The sequence below is a fragment of the Lipotes vexillifer genome, unplaced genomic scaffold (assembly GCF_000442215.2).
Source record: "Lipotes vexillifer unplaced genomic scaffold, Lipotes_vexillifer_v1.1 scaffold490, whole genome shotgun sequence".
Classification (NCBI taxonomy): Eukaryota; Metazoa; Chordata; class Mammalia; order Artiodactyla; family Lipotidae; genus Lipotes; species Lipotes vexillifer.
Genome location: NW_006796397.1, coordinates 3,742,793 through 3,762,945, shown reverse-complemented (window position 1 = coordinate 3,762,945; position 20,153 = coordinate 3,742,793). Strand labels below are relative to the sequence as shown.

Sequence of the window (20,153 nt, the reverse complement as noted above, 5' to 3'; positions counted from 1 at the left end):
GAAAGCTTGGTGTGCCACGTGATGATAACTTTATGTGGGTTTTATGTGTGTATTGGTATTAACTTTGTGCCCCTTTGCTTATTACATTTGAAAGATTTAGAGCAAAGTCTTTCGGTTGAGGTTTTAGGAGGAGGTAGTTTTCTAGCATAATATGTAGATTGGCAAAGTTTCTTGGATAAGATGAATTTCGAAGAGGCTCATGAAAGAGCAAAATGGAGTGTTGGGTTGTGTGAAGGCAGTTATGAGCAAGTAGTTGCTCACAGAAAACAAAGTGGTGGGGACTCTTGAGGACAAAAGGAGGTGTATGGTGTGAAAACTTAGTGGAATATAAACCAGGGCAGGACTGGCAAAGTAAAACACTTATAGATAGTGCTAAAGGATGTAAAGAATTTATAAGTTTTGAATTGGTTCTTACATGGAAAAGTAGTTCGCACAAAAGATAACTTTGGCCCTGAGTTTGTAAGTGACCAAAGTTGAACTTATTTTTATGGTTATGATCAATAATTACTGTATAAAATATAGAAAACACCATATAAAAATTGTTGCAAGTGATGTGTGTATAGATGAACTTTTTCTCAAGTAATTCACAATTTATTCCAGAATACTAGATGTGCTTGGCATATATCTTAACAATTAAGTAATAATTGTTAGAATTGTTTAAAGATGTCTAGAAAAGAGATTTTGACAAGTAGGACTTTGAAGAAGTAAAAGAAGCAGAAGGTTTTCACCCTTTGTTCTTGTATGGAATTACTCAAAACTTTGTACTTTTTTGAGTTCACATTTTGAGTCTCTCACTCTTTTTAAAAAAATCATTAAAACCCAGAATCCATGGGAAGGGTTTATGTGTAGAGAATGGGTAAATGTAGCAATATTTTGTTTTGCCTTAGGAGAACAATCCTGGTGGAAAAACACATCTTTCTGACTTTAATAAAAAATAAAATGACAAACACTAAGATCTAGCTCACCTTCCCCTGTTCTGCTCTAGTACCCCAGCAATGTATTAAGTCCAAGAAAAAATTGCAAGAATAATAAACTAAGTTTTCTCTGACCACTTCTGTGGTTTGTAATGTAGATATGAAACTTATGTATCTAAAGTAAAAATTGAGACACAACTGTTACTTCTAACAGGGGAGATGCTTTTATTTAGGATGTTTTCTTCTCTTTTGCAAATGTAGATGAATCTCTTGTGTTGTTTAACCGTCTTTGATTAAGAAAGTATAAAGGATTTTGGCAGTATTTTAGAAAATTAAAATTGAAGAAACATGAAAATACCAAATTCTATAAAGAAACTGTTTTTCTTTCCCATAGTTTTACTGAAGTTATCACTTTTTTAAAAATCAGTGCATCTGGCAACCCCAGGAAGATGTGAAGAAATGGTTCAGTACAGTGTCAAAGATCTGTTTGATGAAAGTTAATTATTGATAGCCTTGAAGTTGAAATGGGACAGCTGTTTTTTTTTCTGTGTTAAGTGTGTTTTTCATTTTAAAAATACAAAGGCTTTGGCTGAGATGAATTTAAGAAGGTAAGGTTCAAGTGTAATAGCAATGCATTTTAATTAAGGAGGGGAATAGTGCTAATTTAAATTTTAAACGGGCCATTATTTGTGTGGTTTAAAAGTTTGGCATTGCAACCATGTTTGTTTCCTTTTGCATTCTGTTATTTAGAATCAGATTTTAGCAGATTTTGGGGGGTGAAATATGAGGATGAGGAAATGTTTCTTCTAAACAAAGCGAATGTATTTTATTTATTTTTTTAAATATGGTAAGCAGCAATCTTTGAAACCTTAATTTATATATCTTTGTATCCTACCAATATTTAAGTCTACACTGTCGAATATGGAAGCCATTAGCCATGTGTGACAGTTGAGCCCCTGAAATGTTGCTGGTCTAAATTGTGATGGGCTGCAAGAGTAAAATATACTCTAGATTTTGAAGAGCTGATTTGGGGGGGGGAGGGTGGAAATCTCATTAATTAAAAAAATTTTGATTACATACTAAAAATATGTAATATTTTGACTATATTTGATAAAATAAATTATTAAAATTGCAACTATTTCTTTATACTTTAAACTTGGCTATTAGAATATTTAAAATTATATAGGGGCTTGCATTATATTTCTGTTGGACAGTGCTGATCTAGGTGATCTAACTTTTATGTTTATAATTTTACCACCACAGCATTACCTCAGTTTTCCTAAGGATACTCTCTATAACACAGCCATGAACATTTAAGGAAGTAGTAAAAAGCTTCTGAACAAAACATGTATTTTCAAGTCTTTGCGTTAAAAATTCATGTATTTTTAATCATAGGAGAAGCCTTTAGATCTTCACTCGAACTCTTTATTCTTTTCATAGGATTGTTTTAACTTTTTAATCGGTTGTCTGATTTCTTGAGGAATTTGATGATATGATTAATTAAAAGAATTTATTGTACTATTTCTGTTGCAACTAGCTTAGCTTCAGTCTGCAATGTCTGTGCTTTCTGTCTAGAGTGTCTGCGTAAAGCAATCAGTAAACCATCAGTTTCTTTTGTTTTATTTTGTTTTTTTTAACATCTTTATTGGATTATAATTGCTTTACAATGGTGTGTTAGTTTCTGCTTTATAACAAAGTGAATCAGCTATACGTATACATATATCCCCATATCTCCTCCCTCTTGCGTCTCCCTCCCAGCCTCCCTATCCCACCCTTCTAGGTGGTCACAAAGCACTGAGCTGATCTCCCTGTGCTATGGGACTGCTTCCCACTAGCTATCTATTTTACATTTGGTAGTATATATAAGTCCATGCCACTCTCTCACTTGGTCACAGCTTACCCTTCCCCCTCCCTGTGTCCTCAAGTACATTCTCTATGTCTGCATCTTTATTCCTGTCCTGCCCCTAGGCTCTTCAGAACCCTTTTTTTTTTTTTTTTTTAGATTCCATATATATGTGTTAGCATACGGTATTTATTTTTCTCTTTCTGACTTAGTTCACTCTGTATGACAGTCTCTAGGTCCATCCACCTCACTACAAATAACTCAATTTCGTTTCTTTTTATGGCTGAGTAATATTCCATTGTATATATGTGCCACATCTTCTTTATCCATTCATCTGTCGATGGACACTTAGGTGGCTTCCATGTCCTGACTCTTGTAAGTAGAGCCATGGTGAACATTGTGGTACATGTCTCTTTTTGAATTATGGTTTTCTCAGGGTATATGCCCAGTAGTGGGATTGCTGGGTCGTATGGTAGTTCTGTTTTTAGTTTTTTAGGGAACCTCCATACTGTTCTCTAATCCATGAATTTGGTAAAGTAGCAGAATACAAAATTAATGCATAGAAATCTCTTGCATTCCTATACACTAATGATGAAAAATCTGAAAGAGAAATTAAGGAAACACTCCCATTTCCCATTGCAACAAAAAGAATAAAATACCTAGGAATAAACCTACCCAAGGAGAAAAAACACCTGTGTGCAGAAAACTATGAGACACTGATGAAAGAAATTAAAGATGATACAAACAGATGGAGAGATATACCATGTTCTTGGATTGGAAGAATCAACATTGTGAAAGTGACTATACTACCCAAGGCAATCTACAGATTCAGCGCAATCCCTATCAAACTACCGATGGCATTTTTCACAGAGCTAGAACAAAAGAATTTCACAATTTGTATGGAAACACAGAATATCCGGAATAGCCAGAGCGATCTTGAGAAAGAAAAATAGAGCTGGAGGAATCAGGATCCCAGACTTCAGACTATACTATGACAAAGGAGGCAAGGATATACAATGGAGAAAAGACAGCCTCTTCAGTAAGTGGTGCTGGGAAAACTGGACAGCTACATGTAAAAGAATGAAATTAGAACACTCCCTATCACCATACAGAAAAATAAACTGAAAATGGATTAAAGACCTAAATATAAGGCCAGACACTATAAAACTCTTAGAGGAAAACATAGGCAGAACACGCTGTGACTTAAATCACAGCAAGATCCTTTTTGACCCACCCCGTAGAGAAATGAAAATAAAAACAAAAATAAACACGTGGGACCTAATGAAACTTAAAAGCTTTTGCGCAGCAAAGGAAACCATAAACAAGAAAAAAGGCAACCCTCAGCATGGGAGAAAATATTTGCAAATGAAGCAACTGACAAAGGATTAATCTGTAAAATTTACAAGCCTCTCATGCAGCTCAATATCAAAAAAACAAACAACACAAACCAAAAATGGGTAGAAGACCTAAATAGGCATTTCTCCCAAGAAGATATACAGATTGCGAACCATCCGTTTCTGATCAGAATATTTGAGAGGGGGCTGCAAGACTCGTGCATTCACCTTCTCTGAGATCTCATCTTAAAGAAACAAAAGCCAAAGAAAACCCCTATGCTTTCAGAACTGGAGAGATTCTTGTCATTTAGGCATCTCCCTCCTGAGTTGTCTCTGAATTGTTTCCTGTGCTAATTCCTTGTCTTTTCTCTTAATTGTCCCTTCTTGTTTCTCTTGTTCTGAGATTTGTATATGTGCTTGTTGATGTTGCTGTGGAAGGGTGTGACTCCTGTGAGTCAGACCTGTATTTTGTTGCTATTGATTTGCCTTTCTTTTATCCAGCAAGCTGCTGTCTTTCTCCGTGAACTTTCATATCCTGTTTGTTTGGTGTAACATTACAAGAGTGTTTGACCCTATGTTTGAAAAAGTTGCTCCCTCTTCAATAAAGTGTCAGTGTATTTAGCTTTCCAAGTGTTTTTCTTGTATAGCAGTTTTCTTCCTTAGCTTTCTTAGATCTTTCCTTAGTTCTTTATAAATTAACTTAGCAGTTTACACATTCCCAAATGGCATGTTGACCTGTCATTTTTGTATCCTGCTCTCTTGTTTCTGGTATCCATAGGAGAGCATTATACTGAGTACAGCAGGATATTCAAAAAGTTTGTCAAATAATTGCCCAATTTCCATTTGTAGACTTTTCAACTTCTGGGCTTCTTATCTATGTGGATAAGTCCCACAGGTACTTCATATTCCAAATAACCCAAAAGAGAACCCATTCTTTATCTTCTCCTCCTTTGTATTTTTCATAGTATTATAGTAAGTAGAGGGGTTTTTTTTCTTTCATGTTTATCAAATATATCCTGCTATACGTAAGCTACTTTTTTTTTTCATGTACCCATCATTGAAGTGCACAGAGTACCATTTTTCTCAGATAGGTGACCCCTTGGGGAGGTGAAGCTTCACTTCTCAGTAGCAGGAATATGGTGAAGGTAATCTCTCTAAAATAAGACCCAAAGACCCTGATTACTCTCTTTGTTGGCATATTCCCTTGTTCTCCTTTAGTCCCTAGTCCTATCTATTAGGGAACTGGAAATGCTTTCTCTCTGCCAAGTATTCTAAGCTTCTGCAAGCAAACAATCCTAGACTTTTTTCATCCTTGATACTATTTGAAGTCCAACTGATAATTGGCTTTAGCACCTCCACCTCAGATAATGTGGAACTGTAGCCATTTTGAGTGCTGCCGTTAGAGCTGAAGGTACAGAAATTTGGAATTGCTTAGCTAGGAGACTTAGGACTATGTATTTATTCCCCAGTCAGTAGAGATTCAACTCTGATGTCTTAGTCTGGCAGCATTCTAGGAGGATGAATAAATTTGGGCCTCTGAATTATTGTATAGCAGCAGGCCACACATACCTATGGGGAATGCCTTTGATTATAGCGTACAATATTCCTACCAGGCCAGTATTCTTTTCCTTAATTTGATAAATTTCTTCTTGTATTAGTCATAAGGAAATTATGATGGGGTGGGAAGGTAGTTTCCTTTTTTTTTTTTTTTAATTACAGTAAATCCATACAAGGCAGTGAACCCATGTGCTCTGGGAAGAGGAAGATAACTGAATAAGTTTTGAATAGAGTTCTCACTAGCCCATGGATCATGAGTAATGTTGTATTACCACTTTCTCAGTTGCCAGGCCAAAGTCTTTGGAAACTGTTGGCATTTTCAGGCAGTGTGCCTCTACTGCCATGTCAAGAGTATTTTAATTGAATTTAAACTAGGTGGCAACCTGTCTAGGAGTCTTCCTGAGGTGTTTTTTTTTTTTAATCACTGCTTTTAGGAAAAAGAAATAAAAATATATGATTCTAATTACACATTCTGTAAGGTCTACCTGTTCTTAATTAGTGTGTAAATTCTTCTACATACCATGACTAAGTAGCTAGTGGGGAGAGACTTGATAGTATCAATTCAAGTGTTACTTCTTTTGGAAAATGTTAATGTTCTCTCAGAAGGATTTCATTGTATCCATAGCACTGGAAAAAAATTATAAAATTTTTCCTTAGAAAATTCTAAATTCTGATAGAGTGACCAACAAATTTGAAAAAAGAGAAAGGAAGTAGTGTTCATACTTCCCTTTCTTTATGAAATAGATACACTTAATATATCAAAAACAGTTAGGTTTTTTTGTGATAGTAATAGTCATGGTTTTTAAAACAATTCTGAAGGGCTTCTAGTAATAAAAAGCAGTAGTTTCTCACCTAATTCTCACTACCCCTAATGTCATTAACCAGAGACAGTATTTTTAATACATTTTTATAAAGTTGATGTATAATTTGCAACAGAGAAATGCACAGTTCTTAAGTGTACAGTTAGAGCTTTGATAGATGTATACACCTGTGTATAACCCACAGGCCATTAACACGGAGACAGTTTCTGTCATCTTAGAATATTCATTTGTGCCCTTATTAGCAACCCCACCACCTGAAACTTTTCATCTGATTTTTATTGCCATGGATATATTTCGTTTGTTCTTTTTTCTATATGACAGCATTTGGGGGCTATAATTCATATACTGCAATTCAAACATATGAAGTGTACAATTGAGTGTTTTTTCATGTATTCACAGAGTTGTGCAACCAATCACCACAATCAATTTTAGAACATTTTCATCACCCACAAAAGAAGCTTTGTATCCATTAGCAGCCACTGCCCATTCCTCCTTGCTCCCCTTACTCCCACTCCAGTCCTCAGCAGCATCTACTTTCTGAATTCTAGCTATTTCCTATAAATGGAATCGTACAATATGTTTCCTTTTGTGACTGGTTCTTACACTTAGCATAGTGTTTTCAGGGTTCATCCATGTTGTAACATGTATCACTACCTCATTTATTTTCAAGACTGAATGATATTACACCTTATGGATATACCAGTGTTTTTATTCATTCAGCTCTTGATGGACATTTGGATTGTTTCCACTTTTTGGCTATTATGAACAATGCTGCCATGAACATCCGTTGTATAAGTTTTGTGTGGACATAGATTTTCATTTCTCTTGAATGTATACCTAAGAGTGGAGTGGCTGATTCGTATGGTAATTCTATGTTTAACCATTTAAGGAATTGCCAGACTATTTCCCAAAGTGGTTTTAACCACTTTATATTCCCATAAGTAGTGTCTGAGGGTTCCTGTGTCTCCATATCTTCACCAACACTTATTATTTGTCTTTTTGATTATAGCCATACTAGTGGTTGTGAAATGGTGTGTTGTTATGGTTTTGATTGGCATTTCCCTAATCATTAGTGATGTTGAGCATCTTTTTATGTGTTTATTGGCCATTTCTATATCTTTGGAGAATTGTCTATTCTTATTCTGTGCCCGTTTTTATTTTTTATTTTTTTAAAATGATTGCTTTATTTTTTTAAAATCAATTTTTGCCTGCCTTGGGTCTTCATTGCCGCGCACAGGCTTTCTCCAGTTGCGGCAAGCAGCGGCTACTCTTTGTTGCGGAGCATGGGCTCTAGGTTCACGGGCTTTGGTAGTTGTGTCACGCAGGCTCAGTAGTTGTGGCTTGCGGGCTCTAGAGCGCAGGCTCAGTAGTTGCAGTGCACAGGCTTAGTTGCTCCGCAGCATGTGGGATCTTCCAGGGATCGAACCCATGGCCCCTGCACTGGCAGGTGGATTCTCAACCACTTTGCCACCAGGGAAGTCCCTTTGCCCATTTTTAAATTGGTTTGTTTGTCTTTTTCTTATTGAGTTGTAAGAGTTATTTATGTAGTCTAGATAGAAGACTCATGGGTTACAAATATTTTTCCCATTCTGTGGGTTTTCTTTTCACTTTCTTTTTATTTTTTATTTATTTTTTGAATTTTTAAATTTATTTTAATTTATTTATTATTTTTGGCTGTGTTGGGTCTTCATTGCTGCGCACAGGCTTTCTCTAGTTCCGGCGAGCAGGTGCTACCCTTTGTTGTGGTGCACGGCCTTCTCATTGCGGTGGCTTCTCTAGTTGCAGTGCATGGGCTCTAGGCACGCAGGCTTCAGTAGATGCAGCGTGTGGGCTCAGTAGTTGTGGCTTACGGGCTCTAGAGCACAGGCTCAGCAGTTGTGGCACATGGGCTTAGTCGCTCCACAGCATGTGGGATCCTCCCGGACCAGGGCTCAAACCTGTGTCCCCTGCATTGGCAGGCGGATTCTTAACCACTGTACCACCAGGGAAGTCCCTCTTTTTACTTCCTTGATGGCATCCAGTGAGGTACAAAACATTTAAAATTTTGATGAGTCCAATTTATATATATTCTTTATTGTTACTTGTTCTTTTGGTGTCATGTTTAGGAAGGCTTTTCTTCTACAATATGTGAAGACTTGTTTATAAGTGGAATCATATAGCTTGTACTTGTTTACATCAGGCTTCTTTCACCTAATGTTTATAAGATTCATGTATGTATCAAAGTTTGTTTCTTTTTATTGCTGAATAGTGTTGCAGTGAATGAGTATATCACAATTTGATTATTTTTCTGGATATTGGGGTTGTTTCTGGGCTTTGGCTAGAAATAAAGCGCTTCTGAATTTTCAATTGAAAGTCTTTTTGTGGATGTAGGTTTTCATTTCTCTTGCTGTGTCATATAAAAATGTGTTTAACTTTGTAAAGAATTGCCAAACAGTTCTTCAAAGTGGTTGAACTCTTACATACTCCTGACATGGTTATATGAAAGTCACAACTGCTCCCATCTTTAGCAACACTTGGTATGGCCAGTCTTTAGAATTGTAGCCATTCTAATGTGTACATAGTGTGGTTTTAACCTGGGTTTCCCTGGTGACTAAGGATGTTGAATGTTTTTCAGTTGCTTATTGACCACTTGACTGTTTTGTTTTGGAAAGTGTCAGTTTAAGTCTCTTACTCATTTTTTTAAAAATGTGTTGTTTGCCTTCTTAATTATCAATTTTAAGTGTTCTTCATGTACTCTGGATACCAATCCTTTTTGTCAGATGCATATGTTGAGGATTTTTTTTTCAGTTTGTGACATACCTTTTCATTTTCTTAAAACAGAGCTTTTTAACTTTTGAAGTCCAATTTAGTATTTTTTTCATCAGTTTTTTCCTTTATTGTTAGTGTTCCCTTGTGTCCCATTAACAAATTTTGCCTATTCCAAGGTTGTGAAGACTTTTTCCTGTTTTCTTCTAGGAGTTATATAGTTTTAGGTTTTATATTCAGGCCTATTGTCCATTTTGAGTCATTTTTTTAATATGTGAATTAAGGCAGAGACAATATAATGTAATGTCTTTACTTGGAATATTTCATTTGTAAATGTTTTTCACAGTTTTGTATATTTGTTTATGTTACTTATTTCATTGTCCTCTGAAGGTGAACTGCTTAACCCTTTTCTCTAATCCACCATGAATTCACTTGGCTTTTCTGCTTATACTTAAAGTTACAACGTGGGGATCTCTGAGACCCTTCTGACTCTTAAAACAACAAAAAAAAGAAAACTTCTATTTGGGTACTTTTTCATCTATACTTTCATTATATCTCAAATTTATGTTTAGCTTAGGAAATACCATTATTTTCTTTTTAACTGTGTGTCTCTTTGTTAATGGTAGTGGTGCAATTTAAGTATTTGGCATATAGCAAGCATTCAGTGAATAAGTGAAATGAAGAACTTAGGTTCAGGTTATTTCTGTAAAGTTTGTTTCTGTATTCCATTTATAATTCTTAAGGTTTAGAGTCATACATAAAATTACTTATGTACATACACTAATTTTTTCATAAGATATATTATGGACTTACTAAAATAACATGGGGAAAATAGTATTTAAAGCAAAACATTATCATTAATTAGTTTTTTCTTTTTTTATATAAATTTATTTTATTTATTTATTTTTGGCTGCATTGGGTCTTCATTGCTGCACGCCAGCTTTCTCTAGTTGCGGCAAGCGGGGGCTACTCTTCCTTGCGGTGGGCGGGCTTCTCATTGCGGTGGCTTTTCTTGTTGCAGAGCATGGGCTCTAGGTGCGCGGGCTTCAGTAGTTGTGGCTTGCGGGCTTTAGAGCGCAGGCTCAGTAGTTGTGGAGCACAGACTTAATTTCTCCGCGGCATGCGGAATCTTCCTGGACCAGGGCTCAAACCCATGTCCCCTGCATTGGCAGGCGGATACTTAACCAGTGTGCCACCAGGGAAAAGTCCTAATTAGTTTTTTCTGATGATAAAGAATATTTATAGCAAAGAGTTGACCCTGAATTTGGCTGTTTTGTAAGTTTTTCTGTTCCTAGAAATATTTGGGACATTTTATTTAATTTATTGTTGCCATAAAAAATGTATTAAATTATCCCATGAATAAGGATAGAATGAGTACAGTTTATATTACTGTGTTATTGAATATGACTGTCTGGTATTTGACGGTAGTTTTTAATATGGGGATTTTGATTTTATTTCAATTCAGTCAGTGTTCAGTGTACTTTGTATTGAGCTAAATACAAAGATGATATAAAGGGATATAAAGATGAGCAAGATATAAATATGGCTCACAAAGGGTGTTTTTATAATCTGCTTGGTATAATTTGACTCATATGTTTCTTTTCTTAATTAGTTTTTATATATCATAAATTAGTATTGGGAGCATTTCTTGTCTAAGCAGATGATTTTCTGAAGGAGTTACTGGAAGTAAATAGTAGCCATGTTAAATACCCAAATAGATGTTTTAATAATCTGTTGAATGACATATAATTTACATCTTTATAATGATAGAGCCACATTTTTCCAGCCTTTTTTTTTAATAGCCTGTGTACATGTGTAAGAAATAATGGATTTCATGTTGTAATGAGTCATGGAATGGATCTCTGAAATTATCTTAACCCATCATTCTACAGATAAGGAAGAGGCCTTAAACAGGGCCTTAAGAGTAAAGACATTTCAGTTTAAAATCGCAACTCCAGTGATAAATGACAGCTGTTAGTTGGCCTGAGTTTTTGGGAGATAGTAGGGATTATGGAGAGTTAGTGGATTAAAGTCCTTTCTCATTTTAAGGGAGAAGCTCCTATTCTGCTACATCCTGTTGTTTCTGTTTAGGAATGTGGGCCTAGTCCCTATCTTTATTTTTCAAGAGAATCCAGAATTGTAAATAAATATAAATATATGTGTATATAAACAGATAAATGAAGTCTTCTAATTTTAGTTTTAGTAATTATTCAGTTTTTTACTCAAACATTGCATGGGCCAAACAAAACACTTTTTGTTTGGGCAGGTTAGTTACATACCGGTAAAAGCAAAATGAAAAAAGACTAGGGATTTGATTAATTTGTGTGTCTGCCTTACTTTTTTAGCCCTAGACAAATTGTAAACATGATAGGGTTAGTTCTTTCATAGAATTGGTCATACCTCTTCCAGGTAGTTTTTTTTTTCCTGAAGCCCTCCCAATCACTTTTCTCACCAGAAGATTTCTTTTAATTTGAATTTTTAGTGGGGATGAAGGGAAATTATGAGGGGGCTAATAGTAAAATATTTAACGTAATTTACTATTTCAAATTTTGAAATTGCTATGCTTAGTAGAAAAAATACAGCAGTTAATTTTATAGATGCTGACCAAATATTACTGAAATTATATATATTTTAAAACCATGGCTAAATTGCAGTAGTGAAGCTCTTAAGTATCATCATGTCATCTAGTGTCACAGTGAGATGTTGAGCAATTTTTAATTATGTTTTAGATTGTTAGAAACAGATAGTAAATCTTTAAGATCTGTAAATGGATCAAGAAGAAACAGTGGCTCCTCCCTTGTATCAAGTTCATCAGCCTCCAGCAACCTCAGTCACCTTGAAGAAGACTCTTGGATTCTTTGGGGAAGAATTGTAAATGAATGGGAAGATGTGCGCAAAAAGAAGGAAAAGCAAGTTAAGGTATTCATATTCTTTGCTTAAGTCCTTCCTCTTATCCGAAAGGGCATGAGGCATCAATTAATAGAGGATTAAAAAAAATCAGATTCTAGTACTTCCCAAGTGCTATGATGAAGAGGTCTGCTTTATATATTTGTGCCCGTAAAAGTTTTGGTTTGTAGCTATCAATTGTTATAGAGGTCTCCTAATTGTAGAAATATATAGCTGAAAATTATTTTAGATATTAAATTCTGTTATTTTATAGATTCAGAAATGGAAGTTGTGACATCCTACATCCTTGCGGTTACCAGTATTTTTTTAAATTTTAAAACATAAAACAGCCCTTTGAAAGATGATGGTTACAGTGCCATCATTCACAGCTCTGCAGATTATCAGGTCCTTAATACCTTTAGAGGCCATACTCTGAGTGAAATGACAAGAATTTATCCATGGCATTGTTGTCCCTCTGATCAGAACAGAATATACCTGTATCTTAGCCAAATCTTAGCCTTGGTTAAAAAGTTCCCTAGTCTTATTATAAAAGTAGCTTTGTGAATTATAAATTTGAGAAAGTCATCTACTCTACTCCAACCTCCAATAAGTCTTCTTTGGCTTTCAAGGTAGGAAGCCTAAATAAGTCACTTAAACATTTTTATTTTTATTTTTATTTGTAGGAACTTGTTCGTAAAGGGATACCCCATCATTTTAGAGCAATAGTTTGGCAACTTTTGTGCAGTGCACAAAGTATGCCAATTAAGGATCAGTATTCAGAACTCCTGAAAATGACCTCACCTTGTGAAAAATTGATCCGAAGGGACATTGCTAGAACTTATCCTGAACACAATTTTTTTAAGGAAAAAGATAGTCTTGGACAGGAGGTTTTGTTTAATGTAATGAAGGTAAGTTCTATTTATTCATTTTTTGAGATTAAATGAATTCTCAGGAGGTTGAAATTAAACATTTCTCATAATGAAGTATGAACTCTCACCCCAGTAATCAGTTGCTTTGGCAATAAATTTGACTTTAGCATAATTTTGGCTTTAATTCTGATGCTAGATTGTTGTCTAGTTTGGAGAGCTCTTAGAAGATTCCTCACATTGCTTGGTATTAGTTGACTGAAATCAAATAACCTATAAATCATTATACATACCATAGAGAATATCTTCCATGAGAATGAATAATTCACCTTCTATGAGTCACAATCTGGAAGCAAATTTTTCGCTTGCTGTGGCCAACATTGCTAAGAGCTCTTAGCCCTTAAAAGTGTGTGCCATTGTAATTTTTTCTCCAGTGTTGCGTTTTCCCTTTGCATAATTCCTTTTCCTTCTAGCTACCTCCGTGAAATATTGATTTCTTGTTAAATCATTTCAATTTTCTCAGTGCTTTACCTTCATCCTACTCTAGTTTTGATCTTTGTCAGATATATATTTTTAATGATTTTTAAGCTTTGTCACTTTCCTGAGTACAAATTCCTTTATTTTCTTGTCCTTAGGAGTTGTCAGTTCCGAATTGGGAAATCATCAAAATAAAATTTTATGTAGTCATTTGCTTTCAAAATACTTATAGAATAGGATAACATCTACAACAAAGCAAGCAAGAGCTTCTCTAAAAAAAATGGTCTTTAATCCACCTTCTTACTGTCTTTAGGCTTTTAGAGAAGGAAGGTATGATAAATCATGTGAAAGTATTTTGAACAACATTTTTTACTTTTTAGGCATATTCTTTAGTGGATCGTGAGGTTGGTTACTGTCAAGGAAGTGCTTTTATAGTTGGATTGTTGCTTATGCAGGTAAGTTAGTATAAGTATTAAATGTCCAATTAAGTTCTTTATTAAAGTTGGAGAACTTAAATACCATCATTGTTTTAGTAAGTGGATATTGGGTATTTCCCCCTAAACATAGTCTAAATAGGAACATTTAGATTGCATTTTAAAATATTAAAAGTATTGAAAATAACATACAATAGATATCCTGCCACTAAATCAAATTTCACCTTATCTACATTTGGACCATAATATTCTCTAAAGCCTGTATTTACTTTTAAATCTTAACTTATATGTCAATATTTAATGAGGAATAATCTTTTCCCAGCCAAGGAGGACTGATTAAAGTGTTGGTATGAAAATCTTGTTTATGGAACTTCCCTGGCGGGTTCTATCGCTGGTTGGGGAACTAAGATCGCACATGGCCATGCGGTGTAGCCACAAAAAAAAAAAAAGAAAGAAAGAAAGAAAAGAAAAGAAAATCTTACTTATCATGTACAGCATCTTTGGAAATTTATACAGTAATTTTATTTGTCACAGAGCTGAGGGCTTGTTATTCCTGTTTTACTGTAGGCTCTAAAATAGAGGTACTCAGTCACTTTTACTGCCCTGGGGATATAACATGTATTTCCATTGGCAGTGACTTATTTAGGGTGGGGTGTTTTCAGAAGTCAAGGACAGGGACAATCAGTCATAACTTTGAAGGGAGATAGCATGTTGTGTTACCTCTCCAGCCTTATTGAAATTAAAAAAAAAGGTCTATCATACTCTATATTTAGTCTCAGACTAAAATATGATCTGAAAAAAAACCTTGGAGATAACTTCATTTCATCATGTAGGCTTGTTTTTGCAACTCAGTTCTGCACTGAGTTCAGAACTCAGTGATTCTTATTAACTCAGTGTCATAGAGAAAGTATGTAGCAACACATTGCTGTAAGACTCAAGTGTGCAGATTTCTTTATAATAAAAGGAATGACTGTAAAACAACTGGGTGATTGTTCTTCATATTTATATTTTACTAGGTGTCACATTTTTTCATTTTGTGACTATTGTTTCAATCTTTTTGAGAAGGACCCAGTGATAGTATTTTTTCTACCTCCTTTTGGTCTTTTATTCAATCATTTCAACTTTTTTTTTTTTTTTTTTTTTTTTTTGGGTCCGGGGGCCTCTCACTGTTGTGGCCTCTCCCTTTGCGGAGCACAGGCTCTGGATGCGCAGGCTTGGCGGCCACGACTCACGGGCCCAGCCGCTCCGCGGCATGTGGGATCTTTCCAGACTGGGGCACGAACCCGCGTCCCCTGCATCAACAGGCAGACTCTCAACCACTGCGCCACCAGGGAAGCCCCATTTCAACTTACTTTTTAAAATATCACCATTTTAAAAACCTTCTCCCAATTTCTATATCAGTGCTATTGCGGAGGAGAGAGGGAATGAATTATTTGATATGTTCAGAGGAGAAGAAGTTCTTACAAGGCAAAAAAGGGAGATAAATTGACTCATTCTCACTGTGACTGGAGTTGAGGGGTGGAGGGAGAAGTGGAAAGCGGAAGGTAGTTGTGGGAGATGAGTTTGGAGAAGTAGTAAGGGGCCACATCATGTAGGACCTTGTAAGCATTTTGACTTTTACTGAGGATATGGGGAGGCACTAGAGTGTTTTGAGCAGTGGAGTGATGTGATCTGATTCATACTTTAAAAGTATCACTCTGGGATTTGAACCTCAGGTGGTGTGGCCCTAGAGCCTGCACTAGTAACTACCTGCCAGGATCATTGGAGGAAAGGAGTCAAAGATCTGCTAGGCCAGGGAATTAATCCTTATGAAACTGAGTGGAGTTTGGGGTTGGGGGTTGATCCAGAGGTTTGTAGATGCTGCAAAAAAGAGGAGTAAAGGGTAATATCTGCTGGTATATGTTTCAGAGAGAAGGGGCAGTTAATGCAATGGCAATGAGGCATTGAGGTCCAAGGAGGGACATAAACCTCTCTACCCCAGGCCTCTTCCAGTGCTCTGGGAGAGAAAACAGCCACCTCAGGAGAGAGCCAGGTTTCCGGTGTTGAAGTATTCTTCGGGGGAATCAGGTTTCACTTAGAGAAAGACAGTGAAAGAACATTTGGTAAACAGATTGAGGGTATAGGTAGGATATTTTGTTGATGGCGTATTATCAGTTTCATAAAGTACTGTGGAGAAGGTTTCGGGAATATTGGAAATGGTGTTAAATTATGGGAGCCATAGAACCAGGCACATGGGATGAGAGTTCTGGGAGGTATGGTTTCTTGCAGTAACTGATATAAAAATCAGTGGGGCTATAAACCTTGGCAGGATTAATAAGGATGGTCTCCAAGGCAAAATTGTGGCTATGTGTGTTGAGAGGAAGGAAGAAAGTATGGGTTTTGCCAAGAATAACTCTTGGCTCCTGTCCATGGCTGTGTCAAGGCCAAGAAAAGTGTATTGTTAATAAAAGTAGTCTTCAGTAAGAAGAGTGCTTAGAGACCCTTTGAGGTTTTGTCTTTTGAAACACACTGGTATAATGTGAGTGAATGAACATTAGAAAATTTTATTTTATGAAAAGCCACACAGGGGAATTCCCTGGCCGTCCAGTGGTTAGGACTCCACGCTTCCACTGCAGGGGGCATAGGTTCCATCCCTGGTTGGGAACTAAGATCCCCGCATGCCGTGTGGCAGGCCAAAAAAAAAAAAAAAGACCACAAAGTAATTTGTATAAGTGTTATGTACCTACATATTCTTATTACAGAGCTTTTACGTTCATTATCTTAGTTAATATGATTAGTGAGTTACACATAAAATGTGAGATTGGAACCTTTAAAATTCTAATTACAGGTTTTTTTAAAAACTTATTTTACAAGTTCTTTTAACACTTATGCCATATTGCTTCTGCTTGGAACCCTTGAAAGGCTTCCTATCTCACTTAAGGTAAAAGTCCACATCCTTACAGCGGCTTCTAAAATCCTATGTAATTTGGTTCCCTTTATTTCTCCTGCATAACCATACTTTCATTTGTAACATTCCTACTAATTTAGTAGTCCCCTATTCGTTGTTCCTTGAGCATGCCAATTGTGATTCCATTTCAAGACCTTTGTATTATTCTCCCAGGACTGTTCTTTCCTCATTTGTTCCCTTACTTCAGTATTTTGCTCAAATGTTACCTTATCAAGAGACTTTCTCTGACCTATCTATATATAAATAGCAGTGTAGCTCCCCGGGATTCCCTGTTGCTCTACTTTGTTTTATTTCCATAGCACTTCTCACCATCTGACGTATATGTTAATTGATTTATTCCATGTATTATCTGTCTCCCCCAACTAGAAGGTTCAGTCTCCTTGAGGGTAGATACTGTTTATTTTGTTCACTGGTATATACTCAGAGAGAGAAGTATCTGGCTTTAAATGAATATTTGTTGGTTGAATTCATGAGTAAGGCAAGTGAGGCAGCTGGTCTCAGGGGCTGTAAGATTTGTCTAACTTCTCATTGTCGGTGATAGAATGGGAAATTAGAAGCTTCTGATTTCTAGTCCATTGCTCTTAATATTGTACCACATGGCACTCAGGATTGACATATATACACTACCATGTGTAAAATAGCTAGTGGGTATGTGCTGTAATGCACAGGAAGCTAAGATCGGTGCTCTGTGACAACCTAGATGGGTGGGGTGACGGCCGGGGCCCGGGCGGTGGGTTCTTTTTAATAGCTTCATTTTATGTTGTGTGGGTATACTGCTTTATTCAGCCAGTCTCCTACAGGTGGGCATTGGTGGTTTTTTCCCCAGTGTTTTGTTGATAACTGTGTATATTGTTTCTGTGGTTTATCTTTGGAGCAAATTTCTAGAAGTGGCCTACTTTTAGTTTATTTTAATGCTTTTGACATAAATTCTACCCAAATCACAACCTTGAGTAATAATAAAATTGGCCCATTTCCTCATTTTTCCCCTTTCTTACTTTTTTCTCCATTACCCAGATTTTCAAAAAAAGTCTTAGAGTCTGTCTTTATACTGTTAAATATTCTTTTTTCTCTGAATTTATTGAGAATTTCTCTTATTAACCATAACAAGCCCTTGTTTTAAATTTCAGGAAACTATTATTTCATAGTTTTATGACATCAAAGTAGTACATGTTTGTTGGAATGATTTAGAAAATACAAAAGGAAACAAATAAGGAAGAAAATAAAAATTACTCAGAAACCTTCCTTTGGAATGAATCATAGTTCATATTTGGAATCTATCCTTCAAGTCTTTCTTTTTTAATTCTTATTATGGAAAAATTCAAACATATACAAAGCTAAAAGTACAGTGTAAGGCACCCCTGTGTACTCTACCTGTCACTCAGCTTCAACAAATATCAGTTTAAGGCTAAACATGTTTCATCTATGGTTCTACTACTCTCTCCCCCGACCCAAAAAAGCATGGATTATTTTGAAGTAAATTCCATATATATAATTTCATTCACAAGTATTTTAGTGGGTGTTTCTAAAATATAAGGACTTTTTATTTTAAAAACAAAACCACAATGTCATTACTATTAAAAAGAAAAAAAGAACTCAATACTCTCTTAATGTCATAAAATAGCCAGTTAGTATTCATGTTTTCCCCATTGCCCATAAATATTTTTTTATGATTTGTTAGAATCAAGATCCAAACAATGAGCTCAGTGCTTGTGATGACCTAGATGGGTGGAATGGGGGGTGGGGGGGGGGGGGGGGGGGGGAGGGAGGTCCAAGAGGGAGGGGATATATATATACATGTAGCTGATTCATTTCATTGTACAGCAGAAACTAACACAACATTGTAAAGCAGTTATGCTCCAGTAGAAGAAAAAGTTAATGACAATAAAAACCAAAATAACAACATTGTTTATAGTTGGATGGGTACTTAGTTTAAATGTGTTTAGCTTATTTGCATATCACAGAACATTAACCTATGTTGCTTTTTTCCTCCTAATGCAGATGCCAGAAGAAGAAGCTTTCTGTGTATTTGTTAAATTAATGCAAGATTATAGACTTCGTGAACTTTTTAAACCAAGTATGGCAGAATTAGGACTTTGTATGTACCAGTTTGAATGCATGATACAGGTAAAAGTGTGGTGTTAACCAAAAACATATTGCCTTTATATTTTTTGTCATCTTGGTTTGAGTGACAACTAAGCAAATTTAATGTTAAAAGCATTAAAGCAATTGAAAAAAAAAACAGTGTTTTAATCACATCATCATTTGTTGTTCAGTTAATCCACAGTTTAGACCTACTTCCTAGTTAGGCGCTGTCTGCAGGTAGATCACAGTCTGGAACTTGATTAGTTTTTATATTCAGACCTTAAGCATTTGTGCCAAATATAGTATATCATAACCTAGATGCATGAATTTCTTTATTATGCCATATTGTATCCTATTATTTTATGTAGACTTTGCTCTCTTACAGAAGCCCATGACATTTGGACACTGATATCAATTCATTTCCTTTGAGACTATCTCTTTTATCTCTTTCAGTCCTCTCCCCTGCCTTTCCCTTTTCATCACTTTTTTTGCTAGCCTGTAATCTTTTAAAAAATATATTGTTTCTATCCTTTTGTGTTACTAGTTTAAGAGTCAGAGTCTTAGTGACTGTGTGAGGGTGAAGAGGAGGAAGAGAGGAATCAAAACCAAGTAAAAAATATGTTTGAAGTATTTCATCTTTCTGGATTTAATTTTACATTTATATATATAAATAAATTGACTATTTTGTCCTGTAATGTAATGGTAGATATATTCTTCATTTACTTAAATTTCAATTAGGTAAGCAGAATTTAAGAATATAGGTTAGTCATTCAGCTGGCATAAGAGCCATTTTCACAAGTCTACTTTTCCCAGGCAGCCTTACCCACAGCAATTTTAAAATTCTCTATCTTTTCTGTGTGTGATGAAAGAAGGGGATATACAAAATGTTTTTACATTTTAAAGTAAAAGACAAAGTAGGTCTTGGTGATTCTTAATTTTTTTTTTTGAACTAGTAAGCTTATTTTTATCACCCTTAAACTCCCTTGGTTTATTTTCAGTTAATGTGTCCTTTATGTTTTGAATTACTAGAGTGTTGAAGTATCTGTATTTTGGGTGAGAAGGTAGGAAGCTTAGGATAGGTGACCAATGGTAGATAGCATCTGAAAGTATTTCAAGATAACATTTCTTTCCCTTAAAAATTTTTTTTGGGGCTTCCTTGGAGGCGCAGTGGTTGAGAGTCCGCCTGCCGATGCAGGGGACACGGGTTCGTGCCCCGGTCCGGGAAGATCCCACATGCCGTGGAGCGG

The 20,153-nt window shown here is 35.7% G+C and overlaps 1 protein-coding gene across 1 annotated transcript in view; it reads left to right on the top strand.

Moving 5' to 3' along the window:
• The window catches only part of EVI5 (ecotropic viral integration site 5), a 151,976-nt gene that overhangs the window by 7,541 nt on the left and 124,282 nt on the right, over positions 1-20,153 (top strand). Inside the window, exons 2-5 of the mRNA XM_007468538.1 lie at positions 11,944-12,133; positions 12,784-13,008; positions 13,824-13,898; positions 18,823-18,948. Coding sequence (XP_007468600.1) covers positions 11,944-12,133; positions 12,784-13,008; positions 13,824-13,898; positions 18,823-18,948 — 616 coding nt within the window. The remainder of the gene's footprint in view (positions 1-11,943; positions 12,134-12,783; positions 13,009-13,823; positions 13,899-18,822; positions 18,949-20,153) is intronic.